The sequence below is a fragment of the Mangifera indica genome, chromosome 8 (assembly GCF_011075055.1).
Source record: "Mangifera indica cultivar Alphonso chromosome 8, CATAS_Mindica_2.1, whole genome shotgun sequence".
In the NCBI taxonomy this organism is placed as follows: Eukaryota; Viridiplantae; Streptophyta; class Magnoliopsida; order Sapindales; family Anacardiaceae; genus Mangifera; species Mangifera indica.
In genome coordinates this window covers 5,054,281-5,066,440 of record NC_058144.1, presented here as the reverse complement: position 1 = coordinate 5,066,440, position 12,160 = coordinate 5,054,281, and the positions used below count along the sequence as shown (strand labels likewise).

At 33.7% G+C, this 12,160-nt stretch overlaps 3 protein-coding genes across 8 annotated transcripts; all 3 read left to right on the top strand.

Annotated features, from left to right (window-relative positions):
• The first annotated feature begins 394 nt into the window (after positions 1 to 394).
• Positions 395 to 6,704, top strand: LOC123223582 (pentatricopeptide repeat-containing protein At3g25210, mitochondrial). Of its 5 annotated transcripts, none has more exons than XM_044646808.1 (7): positions 395 to 1,662; positions 1,754 to 1,852; positions 4,858 to 4,979; positions 5,180 to 5,242; positions 5,505 to 5,595; positions 5,726 to 5,830; positions 6,358 to 6,704. In XM_044646808.1, the coding sequence occupies exon 1, from the start codon at positions 462 to 464 to the stop codon at positions 1,602 to 1,604; it is 1,143 nt and encodes a 380-aa protein (XP_044502743.1). In that variant the 5' UTR covers positions 395 to 461; the 3' UTR covers positions 1,605 to 1,662; positions 1,754 to 1,852; positions 4,858 to 4,979; positions 5,180 to 5,242; positions 5,505 to 5,595; positions 5,726 to 5,830; positions 6,358 to 6,704. The 5 variants fall into 5 exon arrangements, with proteins under 5 accessions (XP_044502743.1, XP_044502746.1, XP_044502744.1 ...); XM_044646811.1 differs by having other exon boundaries at positions 4,858 to 4,907; positions 5,712 to 5,830; positions 6,358 to 6,416; XM_044646809.1 differs by having other exon boundaries at positions 5,712 to 5,830; positions 6,358 to 6,416.
• LOC123223584 (peptidyl-prolyl cis-trans isomerase FKBP15-1-like) lies at positions 4,481 to 6,704 on the top strand. The gene is made up of 6 exons (XM_044646813.1): positions 4,481 to 4,679; positions 4,858 to 4,907; positions 5,180 to 5,242; positions 5,505 to 5,595; positions 5,726 to 5,830; positions 6,358 to 6,704. The coding sequence occupies exons 1-6, from the start codon at positions 4,613 to 4,615 to the stop codon at positions 6,423 to 6,425; spliced, it is 444 nt and encodes a 147-aa protein (XP_044502748.1). The 5' UTR covers positions 4,481 to 4,612; the 3' UTR covers positions 6,426 to 6,704.
• A 1,061-nt stretch (positions 6,705 to 7,765) lies between these two features.
• On the top strand, positions 7,766 to 11,661 carry LOC123223923 (peptidyl-prolyl cis-trans isomerase FKBP62-like). 2 transcript variants are annotated; one of them, XM_044647406.1, is made up of 13 exons: positions 7,766 to 8,105; positions 8,196 to 8,282; positions 8,755 to 9,015; positions 9,122 to 9,196; positions 9,294 to 9,374; positions 9,463 to 9,657; positions 9,742 to 9,834; positions 9,926 to 10,101; positions 10,206 to 10,328; positions 10,418 to 10,564; positions 10,648 to 10,775; positions 10,935 to 11,052; positions 11,401 to 11,661. In XM_044647406.1, exons 1-13 carry the CDS (start codon positions 7,922 to 7,924, stop codon positions 11,446 to 11,448), a joined length of 1,716 nt encoding a protein of 571 aa, XP_044503341.1. In that variant the 5' UTR covers positions 7,766 to 7,921; the 3' UTR covers positions 11,449 to 11,661. The 2 variants fall into 2 exon arrangements, with proteins under 2 accessions (XP_044503341.1, XP_044503340.1); XM_044647405.1 differs by having other exon boundaries at positions 7,769 to 8,105; positions 11,398 to 11,661.
• The last annotated feature ends 499 nt before the right edge of the window (positions 11,662 to 12,160 follow it).

Below are 12,160 nucleotides of genomic sequence, written 5' to 3'. Positions count from 1 at the left end.
GATATTTATTTAAATATAATACATTTTAAAACGTTGGTAAAAAATAATATGTGTATCACCTAAGTTCGAATCTCTATTATAATTATAAAATTTTAATTTATCTGATATTATAATTATATATTTTATTATTATATTTTGAATTTATTTATTTAATAAATAGGGACGAAATCCGGATTATTTGAAAATAAAACATGTGCGTCGCAAACTCACAAACGCCAAACAAACAAGCCCAATGAAACAGACATGCGCGTTCTCAATGCACAATGATCATAAAAACTTGACTTTAAAATGAATGTCACTGTTTAGGGCCGACCTCTACAAAACCAAAAGCCCGTTTTAATGGGCATATATTTGGGCCGACTCGGTAAAAGCCAGCCTTGAAATCTTTCAGTAGCGTCCATTTCTCTCCGCTAAGCTTATTGTGCTCCACCGTCTTCAGCCCCATATTTGTCTCTGTAATAATGTCCCCAACCTTCCGTCGTCTTCTCCACTTGACTCTCAAAAACACCAAATATATCTCCTCTCTCCATGTACCCCTAATTCCCACCGCTCCCTCTACCCATCCATCACTTCATCACCATCGCCTATTCTCTTCCTCGCTCGACCCCATTCATTCAACCCGAACCCGAACTCCCCTTGAAAAACAATTCGAAACCTGGATCCAACACCTCAAACCTGGTTTCGCCCCATCCGACGTCGTCGACGCCTTGCAAGCCCAGTTGGACCCTGATCTGGCCCTCGACATCTTCCGATGGACGGCCCAACAACACGGATACAAGCACAATCACGAAACGTACCACACAATGATCAAGCTTTTAATATCCGGAAAACGTTACCGTGCTACCGAAACCCTAATGGAAGAAGTCATCGCTGGTAACTGTGAAATGTCTATTCCTTTATATAATTCCATCATTAGATTCTGTTGCTGTCGCAAGTTGTTGTTCAATCGCGCCTTTGATGTGTACAAGAAAATGCTGAAATCGGAGAATTGTAAGCCCACACTTGAGACGTATACTTTGTTGTTGAATTCATTGCTTAGGAGGTTTAATAAGTTAAATGTTTGTTATGTTTATTTGCACGGGGTTAGGTCTTTAACGAAGCAAATGAAATCATTAGGAGTTATACCTGATACGTTCTTGTTGAATATGATTATTAAGGCTTATGCTAAGTGTCTTCAGGTGGATGAAGCTATTAGGGTTTTTCGGGAAATGGGGTTGTACGGATGTGAGCCCAACGCATATACCTATGGGTATATCGTGAAGGGGTTGAGTGAAAAGGGGAAGGTGGCGCAGGGCTTAGGGTTTTATAAGGAAATGAAGGAGAAGGGATTGGTGGCAAGTGGTAGTTGTTATATGATATTGATTTGTAGTCTTGCAATAGAAAGGAGATTCGAGGATGCAATTGAGGTTGTCTTTGATATGTTGGGAAATGGTATGGGGCCGGATTTGTTAACTTATAAAACTTTGTTGGAAGGTCTGTGCAGGGAAGGTAGGGGTAATGAGGGATTTGAGTTGCTTGAGGAGTTTCGAAAAAGGGATGTGCTTATGGGTGATAAGAATTACAAGATTTTGTTGAATGGATTGCATTTTCTTAGTCGTGACTAGCAGTTTTCTGTATATGAATTTCAAGAGAAGAACAAACAGTGCAAAGCTATTAAATCAGGTAAAATTTCCGTGGGATTAATTTTATGGTGACTTCCAAGTTCTGGAAGTTCTTCTATAGAGAAACTTACTTTTATTTTTCTTTCTTGCAGATACAATACAACGAATATGATATCAGCTGAACTGGAACAGTCTATAGAAGATTTTGTGCCACATTAGGCATTTGAGCTGCTGCAAAAGTTGAAAGCCAGGTGCATATTCTTAACATGTAGTATATAGCATTTGATTTATTGATGCTAGCCAAACTGTAAATTAGATTGTACCTTTTTTCATTTATAGATAGATTTTTATCTTGCAAAATATTTTTTTGTTCACAAGAATAACAATTCACATTGACTGGCTATGTTCCTGACTTTTAGAAGCTTAAAGTTTGATTCATAGAAGCCTCTTTATACATTTTTAAGCCAAAAATCTATCTTATAATAATATCATATCTATTAATGAAAGCTAGCTAACTTGGTCATTAGACTTATGATCGGAGCAGTTGATTTGAGAGTCCATTGTCTGCTCCAGTTGTTGCCTCTTGTTAATTTTCTTTTCTTTCTCTTTATTGATCTCTTTTTCAACTTCTTCTTCCTGCAAACAGAGAGCCACAGAAGAAAATATAAAACAAAAACTCCAGTTTTGAAACTTATATCAAATATTGGTAAAGCAAAATTGCATGAAATGTACGTTGATTGTGTTGTTGATGGGAAGCCTAGTCACATGTACAGCTGCTCAATTTGGTGGTTTGGTTACTAAAAGCCTTATATGATGATTTTGGTTTCTGCGTGCTCTCCACCATCTATCAACTACAATCTTTTCAGTTCCTCCCATTGATGAAACTTGGTCATCAACTTGATTTTCACGCTGACTTAGCTTCTTATTTTTCACTCATATTGCACTGTCTATTCAAGTATGTAAGAGAAATGAATAGTAACTTCTTTCATCATCTCGAATCAAAAGTTGGAAACATGCACGCTGCCAGTGTGTCTTCCTTTACCGCGTTGCTCTCTCCCTCCTCCTTGTGTGGCCAGATTTGCAAGATCCGTTGTAAGGCATTTTATTAAATTATTTTGAGGAGAATAAGGACCAACGAAATATTTGCTTAATTTGTATGTATATCTTTATTAGACAAATGTTTCTCAGGGTAGTATTGTTAGTTTCTTTGAGCATAATTTTACATAATACATTACATCCACAACACATGTTTTACGTAATGTTCATGCAAGTGATTGGTTCATTTCAAATGTATACAAGTGAAGTCATGGTGCAGAAATTAGCAAGGCCAAATGACTATTTCCCAACCAGATTGGATGAAATCCTTTAGGATTTTTTTTTTCTTTAAGATTAAAAAAGACAATTTCCCGTTCATTTGTTTTTTTTTTTTTTTTAACAAAATTTGTTAAAATTTTTATGAAGTTGTTGAAAAAATAATAAAAACTTCATTTTAAATAACACTTTATCCTAAAATTTTACTAAATAAAAATTTACCCTGATTTATATTAATTTTAATTAAAAATGACAAAGCCTTTACTAGTAAATAAGTAAAATTATTAACAATGGTGTTATCCACATTAATTGCATGTTTTGACAAATTGTAAATTTTAAAAATATTAAGGGTTTTGATAAAAATTTTAAAAGGTTTTTTAAATTAAAAATGAGTGTTTTAAAATTATTAAAATTTTAATAAGTCTTTCGGTAGTTTCAAAAAAAGATAATTATACCTCCAAAGAATTGAGTATAACATAACTAATTAGAAATATAAATGTTATATTAGAAATTATTGAGATTATAGTTACATTTTCAAATATTTGGAATGGGTATAATAATTTTCAAATTAAGATAGAATATTATCTATTTAATTTTAATAAATTTTTTAAAAATGAAATTTATCTCTTCAAAATACTATTTATAATTTAGTCTAACAAAGTATTATTGTATTATTTTTAATAAACGATAATTAAATGTTTTTTTATTATAATATTTAGATAAAATAATATAAATATCTTTTGATGATTAAAATTAATGGTTGATCTTGACAAATGAATCAAAATGGGAATTGTCGTTTCATCCAAGGTTGAGTGAGAAACGGTCATCTGGGCAATAAAATTAAGCTTTTCCCTTTTTTTTTTTCTTTCGATGCTCATAAAGTTAAGCTATGAGACCATATGAACCCGCGTTAAAATTCCTTGAATCAATCAGCTCATATATGGATGTTTATGCACAAATGAAGAAATAGTTTAAATAATATTTTTTTTGTTAACCAAGAAACCTATTTGTGTTAGTTGGACGGATAAACTCCAGAATATAATGATCGAATCTATAATCATTATATCAAATAAGTCAGAGTTTTACAAGTGTGATATAAGTTTGAATTTAAAACTTTTTCTTAAAAGTTATATTGCTCTATTAGTTTTGTTAATCTTTAAGGTCTAAATAATTTTTTTTTTACTCTAATGGTATAAATATAAAATTGAAATATGTTAATAAAATTATATATATTTATTTTGAATATATAAATAAATATATGATCAAATAATATCTAATCATATAATGATATATATAAAAATATATTTATTTAATTACTTAATTAAATACATATAATATTACTCATAATATAAGGAGACGTATGTTTCTTCAATGTTCGCTCACAAATAAATGGTTATTTAGATCTCCTCTTTATTTAATGCTATTTTATATCCAGTATAACTATAATGACATGAATGTTAAATATATTATTTTGATAATAAAATTATGTTAAAATGGAAAAAAAAAAAAAAAACTAAATAAAGGAACTCCGTCAAATATATTTTCCAAAATCTAAAAACAGAATGAAGAACATTTCAACGAAATTTAATGGGCCATGCCCTATCAGTGGGCTAATTTTTCTTCGATTAAGTCGAGTCCATTCTTTCTGTGCCCAGACTAATGAAATTCAACAGAGAGAGTCCGAAAGAAATATTAGAAATATGAGTTTCAGCTCTCTATTGAAGACTGCCGCTGCAATTTCATTTTTGTTGGTTGTTTCCACATTAGGTATTAACATTTTGTTTTTACAATTTTGTGTGTGCTCAATGTTATCGGTTATTAGATTGTTGTTGTAATTTAATATAATTTTTTGTTCAGATCTGATCACTCACCAATTGTTTATATCTTTGGATCTTGTATGCACAAATTCATTTCCGTTAATGGGTTAATTAATTTTTTTTTTCAGTTTCCGCGGAGACGTCAGGCGAAGTTACAGAATTGCAGATCGGTGAAACGGTGAATCATCTCATATGATTAAAGACCTTAGTTGCTTCAAATGTCTAATTTGTTCTTTTTAAAGTGTTAATGGTGATGCCACTGGTTTGTTCTTGTGATTTCGTCATTTGATTATCATATCGCGCGAATCTTGGATATGCTTACACTCACATTATGTTCTTATGCATTAAATGTTAACATGTCTTGTTCGATGTTTGCATAGATTTTGCTTTCCAGTTTCAAATTTTTTTTTTTTCCTCAAATAACATTGTTGTTTCCTTCTTATTTTTCAGTACAAACCTGAAACCTGTGACATTCAGGCTCATAAAGGGGATAGAGTCAAAGTGCATTATCGGGTAAGGAGGTTGCATCTACGGATTTCTTTTGGTTTTGGGGAGTAAAAGAACCTTCAACTATTTCTCCCAGTAATCCTCTGGGAATTCGTTTAGACTTTGAACCATTTACTGTGATTTTTTAAAGCTAATGTACTTTCAGCTTCTAATATCAATTTATCTTTTTGAATTTTCATCTTTCAAACTTAACCATGTAGTTAAATGAATTCATTTTAAACTCACATAGGGTTTCTTGACCAAGAATACATGTTATTTATCCTTGCAGGGAAAACTCGTAGATGGAACTGTTTTTGATTCGAGTTTTGAAAGAGGTGATCCAATCGAGTTTGAGCTTGGCAGTGGCCAAGTTATCAAAGGTGTGTGTGCACTCAAAATCTACTCTCTTTCAGTGAATTCTTGTCTTTTTGTTATTGTTTTTTTCTACCATATGCCAGGCTTTTAATTTGAGGCATTGAAGTTACTGATGCTGCAGAAAATTATTTGTAGGATGGGACCAAGGACTTTTGGGAATGTGTGTAGGTGAGAAGCGAACGTTGACAATCCCTTCTAAGATGGGTTATGGCGATCAGGGTTATCCCCCTAAAATTCCAGGTAATATTTTTTACACTATCCTTGTGTCTCTAAATCTCTTGTTGGCCATTGCAATTAATAATATTATAGTGGTGTCTTTGGAAGTCTGTTAATTGGAAGATTTTCATTTCTATGTGTAGCTAAGCGGGGAATACCCTACTTTAATGATATATAGTATGCTTTTTAATTTTATTTCTGAGAATTATCACTTTGTGTTCAGTTTCCTTGCTCATGTAGAGGTTGCGCTCTTCTAATAGTATTAGAATTACAGCTACTTTAGTTATGCACCTAGTGATCAATTTGATTCTCAAGTTATTTTATATGTTAGTCTAGAGGGAAGGATTTTGCATTATGCCACTGCTTTGATTTAAATCCATTTTAGTGCTTCTAGATGACAATGAGTGAAAGGTTTGGTTTCTTACCATACTGATAGTATTAAGATGGAAAAACACAATCCGGAGCATTGTTCCTGATTATATGTGATTTTATCTGATATATCAGAAATGGTAATCAATAAGATGTAATAAGCGATTGTTTGAAAATCACAGGTGGAGCAACACTGATCTTTGACACAGAGCTTGTTGCTGTGAATGGGAAACCATCAAGCGAAAAATGATGAGCTGTAGTCATCATCAAAGGAGGAGAGTTCACCCCTATTATTATTTTTTTTGTTTTTTCTTTTGCCTTCATTTTTCATGTTTGGTCTGCTAAAACTAGACTCAAGTCTCTGGTTCTGCCCAACTATTTAATTATGGAGCTTGACACAGCAGAATGTTATGTAATCATGCCTCATAATCTTTGTAGTTTGGATCAGAAATCTCCCTTGCTTAAGCAGCAAGGAATGAACCAATTAAGTTTAAGATAAATGGAATAAGACAATCAGGTGGCTGAACAATTGTTGCTTGTTTCATGTAAGCTTGACCAAATCAAGGATTTCCTTATATTATTCATTTCTTTATTTCGAATATGAAATATTATTTACAAATATTCGATGTTCCATTTTAAGGCATCGCCTATGATCCCATCATGACATAATTTTTGGATTATAATGAAGTTTTGTAATTTGTACAGGTGGTTCATGCACATGAGCATGGATAATTATGTTATATTTAATATCCTTAAAAGAAATTAAGAACTTTGCAGCTGGTTGAGAAGTCTGGTGTGGATAGATCATTTTCTATTGGACTTAAAAAAATTCTATTACTTTCAATTTGTGCCATAGCTGGCAAATCAATGCAGAGATTTTTCTGAGACTGAGAAGTGCGCTGTGCAGTGCAATAAGATGCGATGGAGAGTCCTGGTGGAGCAATGATTTTATTCTTTCCTCTCTTAGCAACAATACAGTACAATTCAATACATTTTATTCCTTTCTATTTTGCTTTTCACGTGAACTCCTGCATCAAGTAAAGAACCAGGTACATTTCTAGTGTATCATCGGCCATCTTGTGTCAAGAATTCTCAAAATTCTCAGCTTCTTCTGTTTTTTTTTTTTTTAAATTTTGCGTTTGGAAGAAGAGCCCATGAAAATTTCCATGATCTAGAAGAAGAAAAAAAAAAGACTGTGTAACTCATGGGAATACTCCAGAAAAACTTTATTGGATAATTTAGATAAGATTCTTCACTCCTAAAAAATGTAATTAAAAAAGAGAAAATATTCCATGAAGGCTTTTTAACTTAAATTCAAGTTTTTTTGCAATTACCGTGAATTTCATAAAATAAATTAATTATAAAGAAATTTAATTATTCTTCATGAAAAATTAAACTGATTGATGAATGGGTACAGGTGGCAATGAGGCTAAGGACAGACCGCAACACAATCAACGAGCAGGCCCAATGAATAAATTTTATAATATTAGAAAGAAAAGAAAAATTAATAGAATACTGGAGTCTGAAAGCAACCTCCCCTTCCGTTACCGTTTCTGTTAATTTCTCTCTTCACTAGAAACCCTTAAGAAGTCTCTAGAACCCGAGTTCCCTCACTCTTCTAGCACCTTAATAAAGCCCCCGTCTTCTTTAAATCTCAAACGAGGCATCTCGTTCTTGTTCTCATTAGCTCTAACCTTCTTCTATCTGTCTATATCCTTCCTTGTAATTTAGTAAATTAACAGAGCCATGGATGAAGACTTCGATGTCCCAGCTGCCAATGAGATGATGGACGAGGACATGGATCTTTCTGATGAAGCTCCGATTTTGAAAGTGGGCGAAGAGAAGGAGATCGGGAACCAAGGACTCAAAAAGAAGCTCCTCAAAGAGGGTGAAGGCTTTAACACTCCTGATAACGGCGATGAAGTTGAAGGTACTTTTCTATTTATATTTGTCTATTTTGATTTTTTTTTTAAATTTTTGTGTATGATTGATTGTTTTGGTGTTGTAATGTGCCGTGCAGTTCATTACACTGGAACTCTTCTGGATGGTAGTAAGTTTGATTCCAGTCGTGACAGGGGCACGCCTTTCAAGTTCACGCTTGGTCAAGGTAAGAGATGAGATACTGGCCTTTTATTGTTTTAGTAGCGTTTCGTTTGTTAATTTATTGATAGTGAAATGGATTGCATATTTGTAAGATATCGAAGATAATGTGATGTTCTTGAGGTACAATGCTCGGCATTTTGGTTAGTAGAGGCGTGGAAGAATTAATAAGTTCATTTGTCTGTTCTTAAATATCGTGACTCTAAGAAGTTTAATTTATAATTCTCTTGCCCATTGCGTTTAGTATAATTAGAGCAAATGGACAGCGTCATTTGATTGTTTTTAGTTGATTTTTTCTCATCAACTTTATGACTTGCGCTTTCTGTGTGGTGGCAAAACCTAATGGTTGAGGAATTTGGAAAAAAGAAATTGTCATGTGTAAGAGTTACATATATAATTATATTTAAGCTGGTTTTGAAGAAAGCAATTGTGAGAATGACTTGGAAGAATATGATTGTTTGTTGATTTTTTCTTTGCAGGAAGTGTTATTAAAGGATGGGACCTGGGTATTAAGACAATGAAGAAAGGTGAAAATGCACTTTTCACCATTCCTCCCGAGCTTGCTTATGGTGAGTCGGGTTCCCCACCAACCATTCCTCCTAATTCAACACTGCAGTTCGATGTTGAATTGCTGTCTTGGACTAGTGTCAAGGACATTTGCAAGGATGGTGGTGTTTTCAAAAAGATTCTTGTTGAAGGCGATAAATGGGAGACTCCAAAGGATCTGGACGAAGTGTTAGGTATTTATAAATAATGTTGTAATTTCCTCTCTGTTCGTGATCATTGATTGAAGCATTGTTTGATAACTTGGTTGAGTAACTATGTGTGTGCTTTTGATTTTTGCAGTGAATTATGAAGCAAGACTGGAGGATGGTACAGTTGTTGCAAAAGCAGATGCTGTAGAGTTCACAGTCAAGGATGGTTAGAAGCTCTTGTAATTTATGCCAAGGATTCTAAAATTCGTACTTTTTTTTTTGTTCATTTGTCACATCTGATTTGATTATTGTTCTTGTTTTAGGTCATTTCTGCCCTGCTTTATCAAGGGCTGTTAAGACAATGAAGAAGGGAGAGAAAGTACTTCTTACAGTGAAGCCACAATGTAGGGATCTGCCAAGTTGGCCTGATCTATGACGAGATGATTAGCTTTAGTGCAATTTACTGATCTTGTTGCCTTTGTTATGTGTTAGATGGATTTGGAGAGAAGGGAAAACCTGCCTCGGGCAATGAAGGTGCAGTTCCACCAAATAGCAATCTTCAGATTGCTTTGGAGTTAGTTTCATTGAAGACTGTGTCCGAGGTAACTGAGGACAAGAAGGTTATCAAGAAGATTTTGAAAGAAGGGGAGGGATATGAGCGTCCCAATGAAGGATCGGTTGTTAAAGGTTGCTTTAAAAAGTGGAAATGAATATATTGTGTTTGAGTATTAAGTGCAAAATATTTGAGACTTTTATCTTTTTTGCTGTCAGTGAAATTGATTGGGAAACTGCAAGATGGTACTGTGTTCTTGAAAAAGGGTCATGGCGATGAAGAGGAGCTGTTTGAGTTTAAGACAGATGAAGGTAGTAACATAATTGACAAGCATGTTTTCTTTTCTTCAGATTTCTTGTTTCCTTCTGAAAGTAATTAATCTATGTTATGTTTTTGGGACAGAACAAGTTATTGAGGGGCTTGATAGAGCCGTGTTGACCATGAAGAAAAGTGAGGTAGCACTGCTGACTATAGCACCGGAGTATGCTTTTGGTTCATCTGTGTCAAACCAGGACCTGGCTGTGGTACCTCCTAACTCAACTGTCTACTATGAGGTTGAGCTGGTGTCATTTGATAAGGTTAGTTGATCCATAGGCCTGGGGTTGTGCTCTGAATAATTTATATGACTATATATATTGTGGTGATGTGTGTTATGTATGTTCACCATTATTGTTTTCTTCAGGAGAAGGAATCATGGGACATGAACACCCAGGAAAAGATTGAAGCTGCTGGCAAGAAGAAGGAAGAGGGCAATACATTGTTCAAGGCAGGCAAGCATGTAAGAGCCTCAAAGAGATATGAAAAGGTAAGCTTTGCTTCGAAATCGTATGATACCTTACTATTTGATCTTCATTGCTAGGATTAAATCAATATGCTTGCTCTTCTTAAATGCAGGCTGTGAAGTACATTGAGTATGACTCTTCTTTCAGTGAAGAGGAGAAAAAGCAGTCTAAGGCACTGAAGGTTGCTTGCAATCTGAATGATGCTGCTTGCAAGCTAAAATTGAAAGAATACAACCAGGCAGAAAAATTGTGCACAAAGGTGTGGATACCTGAGTAAACATTTCTTTTTCTTTCTTTTGTCTCAATTTTTGTGCTGTTTTGATATCTTTAATATCCATTCAGGTGCTTGACTTAGAGAGCAGAAATGTTAAAGCTCTGTATAGAAGAGCCCAGGCATACATTCATTTGTCGGATTTGGATTTGGCTGAGTTTGATATCAAGAAAGCACTTGAGATTGATCCTGACAACAGGTAAATTTGAAGCAATGAGGACATGAATTTTCTGGTTTTGCATTTTTGTAGTGCCTGTGGATGAGTGACTCCCTGTTGATACCTTTTATTTGATCAGAGAGATGGTTGCCTTAATCAGTTTTATGGATTTCATCATTTATATTTTTTTCTGGAAATCAGGGATGTCAAGATGGAATACAGAACTTTGAAGGAGAAGATGAAGGAATTCAACAAAAAGGAGGCCAAGTTTTACGGCAACATGTTTGCCAAGATGAGTAAAGTGAGCTCTGAAGCTAATGTAAGTCTCAACTTCGTTCATAATGAATAAATAATTAATGATCGGAATCTTTTGTTTCATATAAAAAAGTAATGGCTGAAATATATTTTCCATGTTTTTGATAAAAGAATAAAACGGTAGAAATCAAGCAATAATTGGTTGGGCTTGGAGGCAGTGGGAGTTGATCTTAATACCATTATTTGTATATCAAACTTGGAGCCTAAAATGCGATTTAGGCTTTTTCAGATGAATAAATTTAATGACTGCAGTATCAATGTTTCATGATGATATTGTACTTGGGACTCCGAAGCTGTTCTTATTTTATTGTATTCTTATGAATGATCTTTTTTTTTCTGGAATTGGCAGAAGGCAGAAGCAAAGGAGGCAGAGCCGATGAGCATTGACAGCAAGGCATAAATGGAGTAAACAAATCTAATTTTGATGATAGTAATTTACCAATTTCTGTGTTCTAATTATTCTATGTCATGCCCTTATTTTAGAACTTGTTATTTCGGCCTGGATAATAACCAAGAATGGGGAAAGTTGTGTTGGACGTTTTTGGGCCTGTGAAAGACCAAAAATTATCAATGAATTGTGTTAACAATTTAAAGAAATTTGCTAAATTTGACATGTTCAAGTGTGTACTTGGTAAGCATAAATTATGTTGTATGCTAGATTTGATATGGGAATTTTTAAGTTGAATGATATTATTACAAATGATTCTTAAGATATTTCACACCAATGATAAACTTTTTATGAGTAGAGAATCAATTGTGGATTGATTGTTCATAGGGTGAGCAAATTATCCGAACCGTTGGATATCCGGTGTTTGATTCTGGTTTTAATTCTACTACAAATAGAAATTTTGATTGTGGATTGGCTTTTATCCTGCTACAAATACAAATAGAACTCATTTTGCAGAAATCAAACGAACAAGTTATCCTACTACTATAAGTAAAAACAAATTACGGAATCAGCAGAAATCTGAGTAATGCAGCCTATGGTGCCTTTTTCTGCCGTAAAACCTTAAATTTCGATATCAAAAGTAAAAAATGTCAATTCAACTTCATTTAAATTATTAATTATGTAAAATTTTTTATTTAATTAATTTCTGTCACAGAAAATATTA